Source organism: Pelophylax lessonae (genome assembly GCF_965119305.1).
Source record: "Pelophylax lessonae genome assembly, chromosome: 5".
Classification (NCBI taxonomy): domain Eukaryota; kingdom Metazoa; phylum Chordata; class Amphibia; order Anura; family Ranidae; genus Pelophylax; species Pelophylax lessonae.
Genome location: NC_138772.1, coordinates 315912197 through 315931145, shown reverse-complemented (window position 1 = coordinate 315931145; position 18949 = coordinate 315912197). Strand labels below are relative to the sequence as shown.

At 42.3% G+C, this 18949-nt stretch overlaps 1 protein-coding gene across 1 annotated transcript in view; it reads left to right on the top strand.

The window, feature by feature from the left end:
- The window catches only part of LOC309557098 (vacuolar protein sorting-associated protein 4B), a 78756-nt gene that overhangs the window by 39762 nt on the left and 20045 nt on the right, over positions 1-18949 (top strand). The window contains exons 6-10 of the mRNA XM_082259719.1: positions 12792-12948; positions 14412-14560; positions 14645-14726; positions 16594-16813; positions 17882-18022. Of these exons, the coding sequence (XP_082115845.1) occupies positions 12792-12948; positions 14412-14560; positions 14645-14726; positions 16594-16813; positions 17882-18022 (749 nt within the window). The remainder of the gene's footprint in view (positions 1-12791; positions 12949-14411; positions 14561-14644; positions 14727-16593; positions 16814-17881; positions 18023-18949) is intronic.

Sequence of the window (18949 nt, the reverse complement as noted above, 5' to 3'; positions counted from 1 at the left end):
CAATTGGAAACCATGTTAAATAACTTGTAGTGCGTTTCTTCAGAAACTCTTTCTTTCTGTCTTTAACCACTTAAGCCCCGGAGGATTTGGCTGCTAAAGGACCAGACCCCTTTTTTCAACTTGGCACTTCGTGACTTTAACTGATAATTGCTCGGTCATGCAATGCTGTACCTAAACGAAATTTACGTCCTTTTTTTCCCACAAACAGAGCTTTCTTTTGGTGGCATTTGATCACCTCTGCGCTTTTTATTTTTTGCGATATTAATAAAAAAAGAGCGAAAATTTTGCAAAAAAATGACATTTTCAACTTTGTCTTTTAAAAAATATCCAATATACTCAATTTATGTCATTTTTTTTGGCCAAAATATATTTAGCTACATGTCTTTGACAAAAAAAAAATCAATGAGCGTATTTTTATTGGTTTGCGCAAAAGTTATAGCGTCTACAAACTATGGTGTAAATACTGAAATTTACGAAGCTTTAATTTCTGACTGCCTATCTCATTTCATGAAGTGCTAAAATGGCGGGGCAGTACAAAACCCCCCCAAACTACCACTTTTTGGAAAGTAGACATCCTAAGGAATGTTCTGAGAGGCATGTTGAGCTCATTGAATATTTTATTTTTTTGTCACAGGTGTTTGAAAAATGACTAAAAAAATTTTTTTTTTTTTTTTTTACACAAAGTTGTCATTGAAATGATATATTGCTCACACATGCCATGGGTATATGTGTAATTACACCCCAAAATACATTCTGCTGCTTCTCCTGAGTACAGGGATACCACATATGTGAGACTTTTTGGGAGCGTAGCTGTGTACGGGAGCCGGAAAACAAATCACCACCATCAGAATTTCAAAGGGCGTACATTTTTCATTGCATTTTCTCACTACCTATAACGGTTTAGGAGGCCCTGAAATGTCAAGATACCACAAAACCCCCCCAAATGACCCCATTTTGGAAAGTAGACACCCCAAGCTGTTTGCTGAGAGGCATGGTGAGTCCATGGAATATTTTATATTTTGCCACAAGTTTCGGGAAAATTACAATTTTTTTTTTTAATTTTTTTTTTTTACACAACGTTGTCACTAAAAGATAAATTTCTCACACATGACATGGGTATATGTGGAATGACACCCCAAAATACATTCTGCCGCTTCTCCTGAGTATGGGGATGCCCCATGTGTGAGACTTTTTGGGAGCCTAGCTGTGTACAGGACCGCGAAAACCAATCAACACTCTCAGGTTTTCTAATGGCGTAAATTGTTCATGTCACCTCTGCACTACCTGTCGCAGTTTCGGAGGCCCTAAAATTCCAAGATAGCACAAAACCCCCCCAAATGACCCCATTTTGGAAAGTAGACACCCCAAGCTATTTGCCGAGAGGCATGGTGAGTCCATGGAATATTTTATATTTTGCCACAAGTTCCGGGAAATATATATATATATATATATATATATATATATATATATATATATATATATATTTTTTTTTTTTTTACACAAAGCTGTCAGTAAATGATATATTGCTCACACATGCCATGGGTATATGTGAAATGACACCCCAAAATACATTCTGCTGCTTCTCCTGAGTACAGGGATACCCCATGTGTGAGACTTTTTTGCAGTCTAGCCGAGTACAGGACCCCGAAAACCAACCTCCACTTTCAGGCTTTCCAAGGGCGTAAATTGTTGATTTCACTCCTGACTACCTATCACAGTTTCGGAGGCCCTAAAATTCCAAGATAGCACAAAACCCCCCCAAATGACCCCATTTTGGAAAGTAGACACCCCAAGCTGTTTGCTGAGAGGCATGGTGAGTCCATGGAATATTTTATATTTTGCCACAAGTTCCGGGAAATATATATATATATATATATATATATATATATATATATATTTTTTTTTTTTACACAAAGCTGTCAGTAAATGATATATTGCTCACACATGCCATGTGTATATGTGAAATGACACCCCAAAATACATTCTGCTGCTTCTCCTGAGTACAGGGATACCCCATGTGTGAGACTTTTTTGCAGTCTAGCCGAGTACAGGACCCCGAAAACCAACCTCCACTTTCAGGCTTTCCAAAGGCGTAAATTGTTGATTTCACTCCTGACTACCTATCACAGTTTCGGAGGCCCTAAAATTCCAAGATAGCACAAAACCCCCCCAAATGACCCCATTTTGGAAAGTAGACACCCCAAGCTGTTTGCTGAGAGGCATGGTGAGTCCATGGAATATTTTATATTTTGCCACAAGTTCCGGGAAATATATATATATATATATATATATATATATTTATTTTTTTTTTACACAAAGCTGTCAGTAAATGATATATTGCTCACACATGCCATGGGTATATGTGAAATGACACCCCAAAATACATTCTGCTGCTTCTCCTGAGTACAGGGATACCCCATGTGTGAGACTTTTTTGCAGTCTAGCCGAGTACAGGACCCCGAAAACCAACCTCCACTTTCAGGCTTTCCAAGGGCGTAAATTGTTGATTTCACTCCTGACTACCTATCACAGTTTCGGAGGCCCTAAAATTCCAAGATAGCACAAAACCCCCCCAAATGACCCCATTTTGGAAAGTAGACACCCTGAGCTATTTGCAGAGAGGCATGTTGAGTGTTTTGCAGATCTCACTTTTTGTCACAAAGTTTTGGAAATTGAAAAAAGAAGAAAAAAAATGCATTTTCCTGTTTTTTCTTCATTTTCCAAAAAAAATGAGAGCTGCAAAATACTCACCATGCCTCTCAGCAAATAGATTGGAGTGTCTACTTTGCAAAATTGGGTCATTTGGGGGGGTTTTGTGCTATCTTGGAATTTTAGGGCCTCCGAAACTGTGATAGGTAGTCAGGAGTGAAATCAACAATTTACGCCCTTGGAAAGCCTGAAAGTGGAGGTTGGTTTTCGGGGTCCTGTACTCGGCTAGACTGCAAAAAAGTCTCACACATGGGGTATCCCTGTACTCAGGAGAAGCAGCAGAATGTATTTTGGGGTGTCATTTCACATATACCCATGGCATGCGTGAGCATTATATCATTTACTGACAACTTTGTGTTAAAAAAAAAAAAAAAATTATTTTCCCGAAACTTGTGGCAAAATATAAACTATTCCATGGACTCACCATGCTTCTCAGCCAATAGCTTGGAGTGTCTACTTTGCAAAATGGGGTCATTTGGGGGGGTTTTGTGCTATCTTGAAATTTCAGGGCCTCTGAAACTGTGACAGGTAGTCAGGGGTAAAATCAGCAATTTACGCCATTAGAAAACCTGAAGATGTGGATTGGTTTTCGGGGGCGCGTACACAGCTACGCTGCCAAAAAGTCTCACACATGGGGTATCCCTGTACTCAGGAGAAGCAGCAGAATGTATTTTGGGGTGTCATTTCACATATACACATGGCATGTGTGAGCAATATATCATTTAGTGACAACTTTCTGTAAAAAAAACAACAAAAAAAAAGAAATAATAATTTTCCCGACACTTGTAGCAAAATATAAAATATTCCATGGACTCTCAGCAAATAGCTTTGGGTGTCTACTTTTCAAAAAGGGGTCATTTGGGGGGTGTTTGAACTGTCCCGGCATTTTATGCTCAATCTTATCCACACATCACCCACTCTTCTAACCACTTGAAAACCAAGCCTTTTCTGTGCCTTTTTGTTTACATGAAAAAATATTTTTTTTTTACTAGAAAATTACTTTGAACCCCCAAACATTATATATTTCTTTAAAGCAGAGGCCCTATAGAATAAAATGGGGGATGTTGCAAATTTTTTTGTCACACGGTATTTGCGCACAGATTTTCCAAACGCAATTTTTGCGAAAAAAATACATTTTTTTTTAATTTATTGCACAAATACACTATATAATTCCAATTTTTTTGGTAAAATTTAAAAGATGATCTTATGCCGAGTTCATAGACACCTGACATGACATGCTTTAAAAATTGCGCACGCCTGCGCAGCGGCAACAACGTACGTACATTTTTAAAAACTTTAAAAGTCTCTACAGGTTACCACTTTAGACTTACAGAGGAGGTCTACTGCAAAAATTACTGCACTCGATCTGGCGATCGCGGCGATACCTCACATGCATGCTGAAATTGCGGTTTACATATGACACTAGACCAACGCTTGCGTGTGCCATTGCGTGCAAGCACGGGGGGAAAGGGGGGGGGCTCATTTTTTTTTTTTTTTTTTTTTTTTGCTTTTTTATGTTATTTTGACACCTTTCCTTTAATTTTTTTTTTTTAAATCATTTTTATTGTTATCACAGTGAATTTAGATATCCCCTATGATAGCAATCGGTAGTGACAGGTACTCTTTTTTAAAAAAATTGGGGTCTTTTATACTCTAGATCTCTCCTCTGACCTTAATGTATCTGACCACGCCAAAATTGGTGTGATAAAATACTTTCCCAATTTCCCAATGGCCCTGTTTATTTCTGGCGAAAAAGAAGTCATGAAATGCTCGTAGCCTCCGGCATCTTAGGCCATAGAGATGATTGGAGCCATTCTAATCTTCAATTAGCTCTATGGTTAGATAACTGAACCACCGGCTGCACTCTCGGGTTAACCGGTGGGACAGGAGAGCCCGAGAAAAACCACGGAAGGCTGCGGAAGGCGGCGGTGGGGGGGGGGGGGGAGACCCCTCCCACTGCATGTAAAAGCAGTCTAGCGGCCAATTACCTGCTAGGATTGCTTTTACATGTTAGCCGACCGCTGGCTGTAAAAAACGATACCAAGATGATGCCTAAATCTGCAGGCATCATCCTGGTACAACCACTCAAAGTCCAGCAACGTACCAGTACATTGCTGGTCCTTGTTTGGCATATAGGTTTTTTTTTTTCATGCAGCCTGTGGGCTGAACGGAAAAAAAGAGAACCTATCAGAAATCAGCACAGGAATAATGCGTAGTATTACTCATCATTAACCGCCCAAACAACCACCCACTGAATTTAATGATGGGTATACACGACACTATCCACGTATACCAAAATAGGATTTTAACTGCAGTGCTGAAATCAGAAAATCACCACAGCTGCTATCAGCAAAGGTATCCATATATGCTGAGCGCAAACACTGTTTGTGTCAGAATATATAAAATCAATGCATGGTAGCCGACGAGGGACCTGCAAGAGAAACAGGTCACAAAAGAATGAAAAAACAAACAAAGTACATTAAAAAAAAGTACATTAGGAAGAGTAGGACATATAAAATGACTGACACAACAAAAGTTTTTGGATTCTCATCATTAACCGCCCAAACAACCACCCACTGAATTTAATGATGGGTATACACGGCGCTATCCACGTATACCAAAATAAGATTTTAACTGCAGTGCTGAAATCAGAAAATCACCACAGCTGCTATCAGCAAAGGTATCCATATATGCTGAGCGCAAACGCTGTTTGTGTCAGAATATATAAAATCAATGCGTGGTAGCCGACAATTACCTGCAAGAGAAACAGGTCACAAAAGAATGAAAAAACAAACAAAGTACATTAAAAAAAAGTACATTAGGAAGAGTAGGACATATAAAATGACTGACACAACAAAAAATTTTGGATTCTCATCATTAACCGCCCAAACAACCACCCACTGAATTTAATGATGGGTATACACGGCGCTATCCACGTATACCAAAATAAGATTTTAACTGCAGTGCTGAAATCAGAAAATCACCACAGCTGCTATCAGCAAAGGTATCCATATATGCTGAGCGCAAACGCTGTTTGTGTCAGAATATATAAAATCAATGCGTGGTAGCCGACAATTACCTGCAAGAGAAACAGGTCACAAAAGAATGAAAAAACAAACAAAGGACATTGAAAAAAGTATAGTAGGAAGGAGTAGAAGGACATATAAAATTACTGACACCACAACAGTTTTTGGATCCTTTTATTTTACTTTCTAACTGTTCCTTTATTTCTTGATTTGGGAGGGAGTGCGATCTTCTGCGATCTTCTCTTCCAGCTTGGGTCTCTCAAAATGTCGATGGACATCCAACATCCTTCGAGACCCTGTGTTTATGTGCCCTACACTGTGTCGTGCTGTACCCTACACTAATACTCCACTAGTGTATGGTAGCGCTCAAAACATTCCCCGATGCAGAGACCAGGATGGTCAGGACATTTGGGACAATAATAACGGGTGTCACGCCTAAATCCGCGCCTGCTACAGACACGACATCGTCTTTGGGGTCGTATTTGGGTAGGGGTACTCGGGAGGGCATAAGGAAAATGCCTCTCATGCAGCCGGCTCACTGCATCTGGAAGGGGAAGTTGGGCAGGCATGCCTCCTGGGTACAGGTAGGCAAGGATGACCGCTTCCTGGAATTCCCGGAAGGGTCCAGTTCGTCCTGACGCCCTGTATAGGACAAAGGCGTTCAGCATAGCCAATTGGAAAAGGTAAACGGACACTTTTTTTGTACCAGCGTCTGGCTTTACGGGCAACTAAATACGGCGCCAAAAGCTGGTCGTTAAGGTCCACCCCTCCCATGTTAAGGTTATATTCGTGGACACAGAGGGGTTTCTCCATAACGCCAGTTGCCGTAGGGATTTGGACTGTCGTGTCTGCGTGAAGGGAGGACAGAACATAAACATCCCGTGTATCCTTCCACTTCACCGCAAGTAATTTGTCCGTTTTCAAGCAGGCTCTCGCCCCCCGACTAAGACGGGAATTTACAAGCCGTTGGGGGAAGCCCCGGCGATTAGGTCGCACGGTGCCACATGCGCCAATTTGTAAATCAAGCAGGTGACTAAATAGTGGCACGCTTGTGTAAAAATTGTCCACGTACAAATGGTACCCCTTTCCGGATAAGGGTGACACCAAGTCCCAAACAATCTTACCGCTGCTCCCTATGTAGTCTGGGCAGTTCGGGGGCTCCACAGTGCTATCTTTTCCCTCATAGACACGGAAATTAACTGTATAGCCTGTGGCCCTGTCACAGAGCTTATACAACTTGACCCCGTATCTGGCACGCTTGCTGGGGAGGTACTGTTTGATAGCAAGACGGCCAGTAAATTTAATCAGGGACTCGTCAATGCAGACAACTTGTTCGGGGGTAAACAAGGCTGCAAACCGCTGATTGAAGTGGTCTATGAGGGGCCGAATTTTGTGGAGCCGATCGTATGCAGGGTCTCCCCGAGGACGACAGATTTCATTGTCGCTGAAATGCATAAATCGCAGAATTTGCTCGTATCTCCCCCTGGACATGGAGGCAGAGTACATGCGCATATGGTGAGCTGGGCTAGTGGACCAATATAGCCGCAATTCACTTTGTTTAGTTATGCCCATGTGGAGGGAAAGGCCCAGAAAGATCTTAAATTCGGAAACCGTTATAGGATTCCAGCCGAATCGTCTGGCAAGGTGCGAATTTGGGTTGGCGGCGATAAATTGTTGAGCATATAAATTTGATTGATCCACAATAGATCTGAAAAGATCTTCCGTGAAGAACAGCTCAAAAAAGTTCAGGGGCGTAAAACCAGCTGTCTCCACGTGGATTCCAGGTTGGGCGGTGAATGGGGGAAGTACTGGCGCTGTAGAATCAGTGGGTTGCCAATTGGGATATGCCAGCGCATCAGGGAGGGCACTATGGGCTCTACGGGCCTGTCTTCGAATACGCGGTGGCTGCGGGCCACTACTTGTGCTAGCCACCGCACCAGCTTCAACTGCACTTAGGGGACTCGCCACGTCACCAGGTCTTACTGCAGTGCTGGTTGTACTAGGTCCAGGTTGTACTAGGCCGCTGGCGCTTGCCAGGTCGCCAGAAGGATGAGCGGCACTAGTACCCACACTCTGCTCCATACGAGCACCCTGCGATTCCTGCATTTCAACAACACCAGAATGGGGTCGGGTACGCCTGGGTCTAACAGGGACCCATCTGTCGTCGGAGCTGTCTGTCAGGGAGCCGCTGCTGTCATCTGGTTCGTATACTGACCCTGATTCTGCCGGTGAGGCTTCCCCATCGCTCTCACCTGACATGGTCATCATACTGTAAATAGCTTCATCACTGTACGAACGTTTAGACATTTTGGTAACTAAATTTACCCGTACAGTGATGCGACTCACAGGTAATAAAAGCACCTGGTTGTCGAAGACTATTTCAAGCGCTACCAAAAAAACTGCTAATGCTAGCAGGGATCAGGCCTGACTCTGCTAACACAGCGGTTTTGTGTCTTGTGTTTTTTGTAAGTGACAGTAATCTATTGATTACTACACTTACCTGGGTGAAAGGGTTAAACGCAGGTGCTGGCCGGAATCAGTGCTGATCGTGCAAACACCGCGTTTTGGGAACCCTAAACTATGGGGGCGCTAGTATAGCTCTGATCAGATCAGATATTGATCTGTTCAAACACTATACTAGAAATGGAAGTGTAGGTGCGTGCGTGCGTGTGTGGTGATCAAGGGGTTACTTCTAAACTATGCGCCGGGGATCTGGGGGGGGGGTGGCGGGGACCCTAAACCTCCTTTGGGAAAGAAACTAGCTAGCTAGCGCAACCTCAAGTCACAATGACACCAATACAAAATACAGTAAAAACAGTATATTATGTGTGTATTAGTGCTAATGTGACAGAGGGTGTAGGGGTTAACGGGATGTGATCAGGGGGGGATCAGGGGTTTAAATCTTTATTGGGAGGGACTGGCGGGTATCCTAAGGATAAAAGGAACGGTGGCAAGCGCTAAACCTGGTCACAAGTCACACTTATACGGGTATATAGAAAATGCTATATACTGTATACAGTGTGCGTTGTGGCAGGGGGTGTAGGGGTGATCAGGGGGGGATCAGGGGATTAAATCTTTATTGGGCGGGTGGCGGGGACCCTAAACCTCCTTGGGACACAAACTTAGTCGCCTGCGCTAATTCTGATCACAATCACACTAATACAAAAATACAAAAACACAGTATATTACGTTTGTATTAGTGCTGATGTGACAGAGGGTGTAGGGGTTAACTAGCGGTGATCAGGGGGGGGTCAGGGGAGATCAGGGGCTCAAATCTTTATTAGGGGGGGGTGGCGGGTAATTCAAGTGGAAAAAAGGGGGTCGCAAGCGCTAGACCTGACCACAAATCACACTTATACGTGTATATAGCAAAATGCTATATACTGTATACGGTGTGTGTTATGGCAGGGGGTGTAGGGGTGATCAGGGGGGGGTCAGGGGCTTAAATCTTTATTGGGCGGGTGGCGGGGACCCTAAACCTTCTTGGGACAGAAACTTAGTCGCCTGCGCTAATTCTGATCACAATCACACTAATACAAAAATACAATAACACCGTATATTGCGTTTGTATTAGTGCTGATGTGACAGAGGGTGTAGGGGTTAACGGCGGTGATCAGGGGGGGGTCAGGGGAGATCAGTGGGTTAAATCTTTATTAGGGGGGGGTGGGGGGTAATTTGAGTGGAAAAGGGGGGGTCGCAAGGGCTACACCTGTTCACAAATCACACTTATACAGGTATATAGGTATATGCTATATGCTGTATATAGTGTGTGTTGTGTCAGGTGCTGTAGGGGTTAATTGGGGGGGCGATCGGGGGTGAAATGTGCCTATCTAAGTGTGTATGTACGTGCTTGGTGCTGTACTTACAATTAGATGTGCTCTCCTCTCACGCTGGATCCGAAAAGACCGTTGGGAGGGGAGGGCACATCTCCTCTAAGCCTGTGTTTACATTTCACAGGCTTAGAGGGAGATCTGATTGGGCAGGACCGATCAACAGGTCCAGACCAAAAATGATTGGCCTGGACCTGATGACTGATCGGTTCTGAACCCAATCGAGTCATCGGCGGGACCGCGGGTGCGCGCGCGCGCGCGCGCCAGAGCGGCGAAGGCTAGTGACGTACCGCTACGTCACTCTGCCTGGCCGGGGCTGACCGCCGCAGTATATAGTCGTGCGGCGGTCGGCAACCGGTTAAAGTGATTTTTTTTTTTTTTTTACCACTTGCCGACCGCCGCAAGTACATATACTGCGGCGGTCAGCCCCTCCTGGGCAAAGTGACGTACCGGTACGTCACTCGCCCACGAGCCTATAGGGGCGCGCTCCCGATTGTTCACTGGCATCCCCGCGCGAGTGACCGGCGGCTCCGATGTCCGCCGGTCACTCGCGATCTCCCGCTGCAGTGGGAGAAAGGCAGGCGGCTAACGTAAACACAGCCGCCTGTCATTCTCCCTGGTGTAACTGCAGAGACTATATATGTCTCTGTGGTTACATCACAAGCCACGCCCCTTGACCGTTAGAATCACGCCCCTAGGGACACACACTTAGCCCCTTGATCACTAATAAAGTTAACCCCTTCCCTGCCAGTGTAATTTTTACAGTAACAGTGCAATGTATAGCACTGATTTCTGTAGTAATGTCACTGGTACCACCAAAAGTGTCAAAAATGTCAGTCAGGGGTCCGATCTGTCCGCCGCAATGTCGCAGTCCCGCAAAAAAAATCGCAGATCGCCGCCATTACTAGTTGAAAAATAAAAAAAAACAATAAAAATGACATCTTCCCTGTAGTTACTAAAATCTAACTTTTGAGCAAACAAATCAAAATCCGCTTATTGCGATTTTTTTTTTTTTTTTTTTTTCTACCAAAAATATGTAGCAGAAAACAAATTGTCCTAAAATGTTAAATTTCGATTTTTACCTTTCTTTGAGAATTTCATATAAAAAAAAAATGTGAAAAATATTTTTTCAAAATTGTCGCTCCTTCTTTTTTTTTTTTTTTGTTTATAGCGCAAAAAGTAAAAATCGCACAGGTGATCAAATACCACCAAAAGAAAGCTCTGTTTGTGGGGGGAAAAAAGGACGTCCATTTCATTTGGGCACAGCGTCGCAAGACTGCGCAATTGTCCGTTTAAAGTCACGCAGTGCAGAGTCGCAAAATAGGCCCTGGTCTTTGAGCAGCCAAATCCTCAAGTATGTAAACAAATATGTTATACTTACTGCTCTGTGTAATGGTTTTTCACAGATCAGCCCTGATTCTTCTCCCCACTGACGCTTATGCCTCCTTCTGCCTTCAGAATGCCCCAATAGCAAGCTGCAAAGTATAGTATAGAGTGCCCCTATAGCAAGGTAAAAAAAAAACTTCTGCCTTTTTGGAACCACTCACTTCCTGCCCAGGACTACAGGTCCCATGAGGCATTGCTCCTCATATATTCACATGTTCTCAGGTACTTACTGACATGTATGGACGGTGTACTGAGCTGTATGTGTTTCACTGAATTTCCTGATATGTGAACAAATGCATTCTATATGCAGGCCAACTAATCGGCTGACCAACTAATCGATTAGTTGTTTCAGCCCTAGATAGGACAATGATTCAGGGCTATTCCATGAGGGGTCAGGTTCCTCCTTTCCCTGTCAAGGCGAACTCTACTAGGGCGCTTAGTGCCTCCTGGACCTTCCATCATCAGGCGTCAGTGCCACAGGTTTGCAAGGCGGCCACCTGGTCGTCTGTGCACACTTTCACAAAGTTCTATAAAGTGGATGTGTTGACATCTGCTGATTCTTCTTTTGGCCGAAGTTTTGCAGGCGGCTGTTTAAGAGGACCTGATCCTCTTTAAGGGTGTATTGTTTTTTCAGGTGGGCTCCTGTTGCCTGGTTGGCTACTGGTTAGCTCTTGGGTATTTTTTGCTGTTTCTACCCCTCATGTTTTACACTGCTTTGGGATGTCCCAATGGTTAAGAATATCAGGAGATGTGTCCGTCAATGAACATCAGAGAAATGGATTTTACGGTAAGTCATTTTTCTTTGTTTCTGTTAGAATTTTGTAAGTAATTTTCTCCTTCATTGATGTGCGTTAAAAGGCTGCGCTGATGGGCATTGATGAGACTGCACTGATGGGTGGCATTTATGGGCAATGATAGTTGGCACTGATGAACAGACTTTGATGGGCACTGAAAGGCAGCACTAACTAACATCACTAATGGGGAAAACTGATAATCAGGGCATTGATTATCAGTGCCCTGATTACCTGTACAGGTCTCCCTTGCGAGGAGATGCTGCTGATCGGCTCTCCTCTCCTCACATTCTGTCAGTGTGAGGTGAGCCGATAACTGCACTTCCGTGTTGAACACAGCCGATCACATGGGTAAAGAGCCACATCATTGGCTCTTTGCCAACATCAGGGTCGCACCGTGTCCCTGTGTGGGGGCGCGCGGGAGCACTGAGACTAGGACGATGTCATATGACGTCGTTCCAGAATGAGAGGGGATCCTACCCACCGTCATATGACTTTTACGGAGTGAGGTGCTTAAAAGAATGAAGTGTGAAAAAAGACCAAATGAATGAAGCCACCACATCAAAGGACTAGTAAGCTTCAATACTATCAAACAGCTGCCTAATTTTTGTCCACTTGACAATGCTTTAGAAAAGGTGGGTTGAAGGCTAAATAAGGATGGTACTGAAAAGGTACATCGGGTTTAGGGAAGAGGAGAAAAGGTACAACTACTAAGAAATAGGTTTGTAAGGGTATCCAGCCATGGGGTAGGGGGGTTGGTCAACCATCCTTATAGGGATTTGTTCAATAATCAGGGGTTAAAACCAAATGGGTCCAGAGTTCCTAAAACGTTGGAGTGTTTCCCAATGGTATGAAGTATTTCAACCAAGAACTTCTGTCAATTGAATGTTTATGCTGTTGAGGAGATCTTTTAGTAGGATGAGGTTTTGTTTTTGAAGAAGGCAGAGAATATTTATTCATCCAAAAAGATAAATTCACTAGGAATTCACACTGAGCACATTTTACTGTATAGACAATCGTATCCGAGCATGTCCATTTCTGCCTTGTAGGTAAAAGAACCCCTTGGAGAGGGATCCTACTATTTGGACCTCCAGGAACAGGGAAGTCCTATTTAGCCAAGGCTGTAGCTACAGAAGCAAACAACTCCACCTTCTTTTCAATATCGTCTTCAGACCTTGTGTCAAAGTGGCTGGGAGAAAGTGAAAAGTAAGTATACTTCCTTCAGTAGAATATATTTACAAATGTTGGATAAATTTAGGGTTTATTTGCAAATAATTGAGCTGTATTTTTCTCCCCCCCCCCCCCCCCCAAAGCAGAATTAATCCCAAAAACCAAAAATTTAAAGCTGGATACACCACACTGTATAACTTTTGTTGATCAATTTCCTTTAGATTTACTTTCAACTATGTAGTGCAAGGGGCCTGCCTTACGGCATACAAATTGAAAGTGTTTAGGTTTGCCCCATTATATTCTATGGTTTTAGTAAATCTAAAGGTAAAAATCAAAATAAAATTGTATAGTGTGTATCCAGCATTGTATATTGTAGCTTGCCAATCGTTTGATATGGTGGCTGCATTAGTTTTAATTTTCTAGGCTTTTTTACCCTCTTTTTTCACCTGGTGATCTGGCCAGTAACACACCTCCTATATTAAGCTGGGCATACACTATTCAGTACAATCTACCTATATTTCCCAAAACTATGTAATGGAAGGGCAAACCTAAACAATTAATTCAGGTAGTTTTAAATCAGGTAGGCCCTTGCATGGCATAGTAGTTGATGGTAGATCTGAATGAGATTGAATAATCAGATTGTACAAAGTATGGCCAGGCTTAGAGTACCTACACTCTTGATGAAGTCGCACAGAAACTTTTGGGCAGCAGCATTGTCAATCTGGAGGAGGGAGGATTGCACTGGTCTTAGATGTACTAGAATATTTAAATGCATGAACAAACTCCAGGTAACACTTTTTAAGCAGTTACAGCAGGCAGTTTTTTTTTCCGGTCGGATTAAATGTTTTATATTAAAGCTAATCATTGTAGGCACCCCTGTCGGTTTTAAATGTTTTTTCTTAACCCTATAACTGCTATATCTGCAGGGCAGCTTGTTCTGTTGAAAATCAGGCTTCCTGGCAGGATCACCAAGTGGAAATAAAAGAAAGGAAGCCTAAAGAAAACTAATGCAGCCACTCTATTTAAGAATTGATAAGCTGCAATAGGATGTTTTCTTTTGACTTTAATACTGCTATAAGCTGCAAAGGTACAAACGGGGGTGTACACAGCCATAGCAGTGATGCCGTGCGTACCAACGACGGCAAATAACCCCCTGTGGTATGCGGGCTGTCCCGTCGTCGAATGTGACCCATTTAGGCAATTGGGGCCATTCTTCAGTCTCCCCATAACCATGTGCAATACACACAGTTGCACCTCGAAGGTGTGGGATTTACTGGGTTAAGACAGGTATTAGGAGGTGACCTGACACCACTTGTCAAATGCCTTCAAAAAGAGATTTGATCTCAGATCGCTTTTCAAAGGTGAGGCAGTGACAGCTGCACGTGTAAACCTAGCATTAATGTGTTGTGTATTGATTTTTCATGCAGTGTATTTGCTGGCTATTTTGTCCAGTTGTTTGCCAACCTTATTTATATGCTTCTATATTACTTGTGTTTCAGGTTGGTGAAGAATTTATTTCAGCTTGCCAGGGAACATAAGCCCTCAATCATCTTTATTGATGAGATTGATTCACTGTGCGGGTCAAGAAGTGAGAATGAAAGTGAGGCTGCTCGCAGAATTAAAACAGAGTTCCTGGTACAAATGCAAGGCAAGATATGACTCTTCTAACACCTATTCTTGATCATTTATGAACTTGGCATGTCATTCAAATGTTTTCTTCAATTGACAACAGGTGTTGGAGTTGACAATGAAGGCATCTTAGTTCTCGGAGCCACAAATATACCGTGGGTATTAGATTCTGCCATCCGGAGGCGGTAAGTAAGATTTTAACAAGTGTTCTTGTTTGTTCGTTCCCTGATGATGGAGCATTTTTTTTTTTTTTCATTTTTTTGTGTGTTCACAGAAAGCATATATTACCATTTTGCATAATGCTTGAATGAATTAAATTGTTCAGCTTTAGAGATTTTTGATGGTTCATACAATAATAATTGTACAGATATTTTTTACATTTTTCAGCAGCATTGTTGTGAGTAGACAAAACAAAAAGGCACAGGACAGGGCTACGTAAGGGGGGGGCATGGGAAAGGGATTTTGATCCTACGCTTAATTGCAACATAAGCTATATTTTTTAAAACCATGGGTGGTAGGTCAGCGAGAGAAAATATTTTCTATAATTAGGTTTTAGTGCGGTTTTGTGTTTTTGTGAGGGGGGTCATTAAATAACAGAGGAGCTCCAGTCTCAAGTGAAAATGTAAAAATCAGCAGCTAAAAACTCTGTAACTGCTGACTTTTAATAAACAGCCACTCACCTGACCCACGATCCAGTGGTGTGCTCCCCCCCAGCCATTTTCTCCCTGTGTCCTCTCTCAACAGTGCCCACTGCACACTGGCAGCGATGTGAATGGTCCTGCAGTCTCCTGGACCTGTCATGTCCCAGAAGACTTCGCGGGAGGGATGCAGGTAGAGAAGAACTTCTGCCTCTGAGCGAAAGTGGGAGCAAGGTACCTGTCAATATCAGGCACCTGCTTCTCTCCAAAAGCTTAACTACACAAACTGGAATGGGGGAAGAGGCCTTAAAGTGGAACTTCCCATTTTGGGTGAAGCTCCGCTTTAATGAAAATAAATTCTTGTTTCCTTTCTCATCTACTGTGAGACACAGAAATTCTTATAATTCTTAGACTGTCTGATCATACTGCAGCCTACAAGTGAAATGGACACATGCAAAAAAATAAAGAAAACTGGCAAGCAGAGGACGACTCCACAGCCTTTTCCTCCTCCTTTTTTTTGTTAAATCAACGACTGGGGATGCTTGACCTGCTTTTCGAGGGAACAGTTGGCATGGACTCTGTCAGACAATGTGGTTTTGTCCAGAAGTTGAAAATGAATGGCACACATGTAACGGACATTGTGGTAAAGGCACATCACTGTTCTCAAAAACTGTAAACCCAGCCTCAACGGCCTATTCTCACTTCACCTTACTGCACTGCTCCAGAATGCATGCATTGGGGCATGTTGTGAACCTCTGTTAGTCAGCCCTTTCTTCAATGGGCATGAAAATGTAGTGTTTTGCAGTGCACAAATTAATCTACAGGGGTAGCTTTGAAGTGAAAGTAAAGAGTGGGCCTGTTGAAACAAGTACATAGCCTCTAACATTTGTATCATCCTTGTTAATTATTCTGTTAGGATTGGGTGTAATTATAAAAAAGGATTATGGGGACAGCCCTTTTTATTTTGAAAGTAGGGGCTTCTTTATCTTTTACGCATAGTAGTTGCTGGCCTGAAAGAAGCATGTTTATGTAAAATGTCAGGACATCTGATATACACATGCTTGTGCAAGGTCATTTGCAGTGACATTATTTTTAAGATGACAGCCCTGGAGCTTGCATCATCAGAAATATTTTAGCACTGTCAACTCTCATGTATTGATCCTGACACCTTCCTTTTCTCAAGCAGTCAAGAAAATCCTTGTATTTAATGTTCAAAAATGTTTGATCTGCAATTTACATACAGCTAGTGTTGCTTTGTGATACAAATGCCATTATGTTGTATGTTCATGGTATATAGTCTGCAGCTGCATGTTTTGCATCTTATGTTTGTTTTTTTATAATTATGTCAATGCTTCTGTGTTGGTCACGTGCTGCACAGCATTTAGTCACAATTTTTAATCTTTTCTTTTCTCAGATTTGAAAAGCGAATTTACATTCCTCTTCCAGAAGCACATGCTCGAACAGACATGTTTAAACTTCATCTTGGAACTACACCTCACACCCTCACAGATCCAGATTTTCGGGACCTGGGGAAACGAACAAATGGCTACTCTGGTGCTGATATCAGCGTAATTGTGCGAGATGCCCTAATGCAGCCTGTCAGGAAAGTTCAGTCTGCTACTCACTTTAAAAAGGTACTTTACCATTTCCCACTTTTGCTAAGTGCAGATCATTCCTTTGTAGATCTTATTTACGAATCTGTTGCAGTTTTACCCTGAAGACGTAAGGGGATGACAGCAACTAATTTTTCTGTAGAAATGTTATTCACTTTTTTGTGGTTCATCATATGTAATATCCGTGTCTTTAATAGTAACCCTACACTGGTAGCACACAGTTTTAGAGTTTTACAGTGAAATAGTTGGTGTGTTTTATGTACAACTGAGATTTGGCTAGGTGACTGAAATGTGCAGACAGCTTTAATAAATGTCTTCTGCTGTACTGGAACAGGAGAGTTAGATCTTTACTTTATTCTTTTTAGGCCAATTTCTCAGTTAAATGTGTGGATGATTTTTCTACTAGCTTATCTTATGCTGCCTACAGATTTTTGGTACATTGTTTCCAACAAAACCGTGTCAATTGTTGTTTGCCTTAAATACATTTTTATTGCTTTTTTTTTTTTTTTATGAAAAAATTTTTTTTATTTTAACATTCCTAAAGTTAGTAAAGGAAATACAATGGATACTTAAGCATTACTTGTGTGCATTCTTAGGGCTCTTTCACACGGCCTGTTTTTCTCCGCTGCGGGACTTTTTTTTTTTTCACGGAGCGGATGACATTTGTGTCGTCCGCTCCGTATGTCCGCATATCATCCCATCCGTTTGCGGATGATATGCGGACATAATGTAAGTCTATGGACATTGCGGATGTCAGCAGATGACACCGCTGACATCTGATTTTCCTTCCTTTCCGGTTTTTGAACGGAGGAAAAATAGGGTTCTGTTCCGTTCCAAAAAACGGAACAGAACTGAAAGGAAGAAAATCTGATGTCAGCGGATGGTATTCCGCTGACATCCGCAATGCCATTGACTTACATTATGTCCGCAAATCATCCGCAAAAAAATAGGATGATTTGCGGACATACGGAGCGCCCGTGTGAAATGGCCCTAAGTCTTTTGTGTATAATATTGCTTTTTTTTTTTTTTCTCCCCTCTCAATTTAATAAGATGCCAGAACAGTAAAAGACGTGTGTCTTGCTTTTCTAGGTACGAGCGAAATCTCCCCTCAATCCAGATGAGATCTGTGATGATATGCTTACTCCCTGTTCTCCTGGAGATCCAAATGCCCTTGAAATGACCTGGGTAGATGTACCTGGAGATAAGTTATTGGAGCCTATCGTAGGCATGGTAAGTCAAAGCTAATGCAAATTCAAAAATTTGTGCTAAAAATGTCTTTTATTTTGCTCTAAATAAAGTGGAACTAATGCTGGCCATACACTATACAAAATATCGTTCAAACTCATTTTCAAAGAACGGACACTCGCCTGTGAGAGCAAACGATCGTGCCGTCATGTAATGACCGATAAATCATTCAATGTGCATACATTAATCAGTTTTTTGTTTGTTTTTTCACATATACCTAGTGCAAACAGTTTGGATGAGAAACACATTAACCTTTCCCTTTATCATTTGTTCGGCAAAAAATTTCCAAACTTGCCCTCGTTTTTTGCGGCTCAAAAACGTGACAACCGATTACAAATTTGTGCCTATTAACTGTCCGAAAAACAAAAGAACTGTCCAAATGACCGAATTTCGGACAATTTTATTGTATAGTGTAGCCAGCATTAGCCTATACATTTAAGTTTAAAAAAAAAAACTTTACATTCCCGGCATGTTGGAATGCTAACTGTCACATTGTTTGTGCTCTCAACCATACTGTCAAACCATCAAAGGACTGGTGTCATAACTGATCACATGTGCAGCATCATGGCATTAAGGCCTTGTTCAAACGATGTGCAGAGACATAAGTTTTTGTGCACACGTATGCAAGGGTACAAGAATACAATAGTTCTCTATGTGCCCTGTTCACATGACAACACTGGTATAATACATTCCCTCTAGGTGGGTCGGGCCAATCCTCAATGCAGTAGCGTGCTAACCTCGTCGTAACTGTCATAGATCCATGTTCAAAAATTGGGATCGTTGCACACTCAACGAGGAAAACTTGAAATTACCTTTATTGAATGAAAGAAGATAAAAGCAACACAGAAACTAACAGGGGAGGCGCGGCTAACGTGTTTCACACTGCGGAAAGTGCTTTGTCAAAACCTGGTT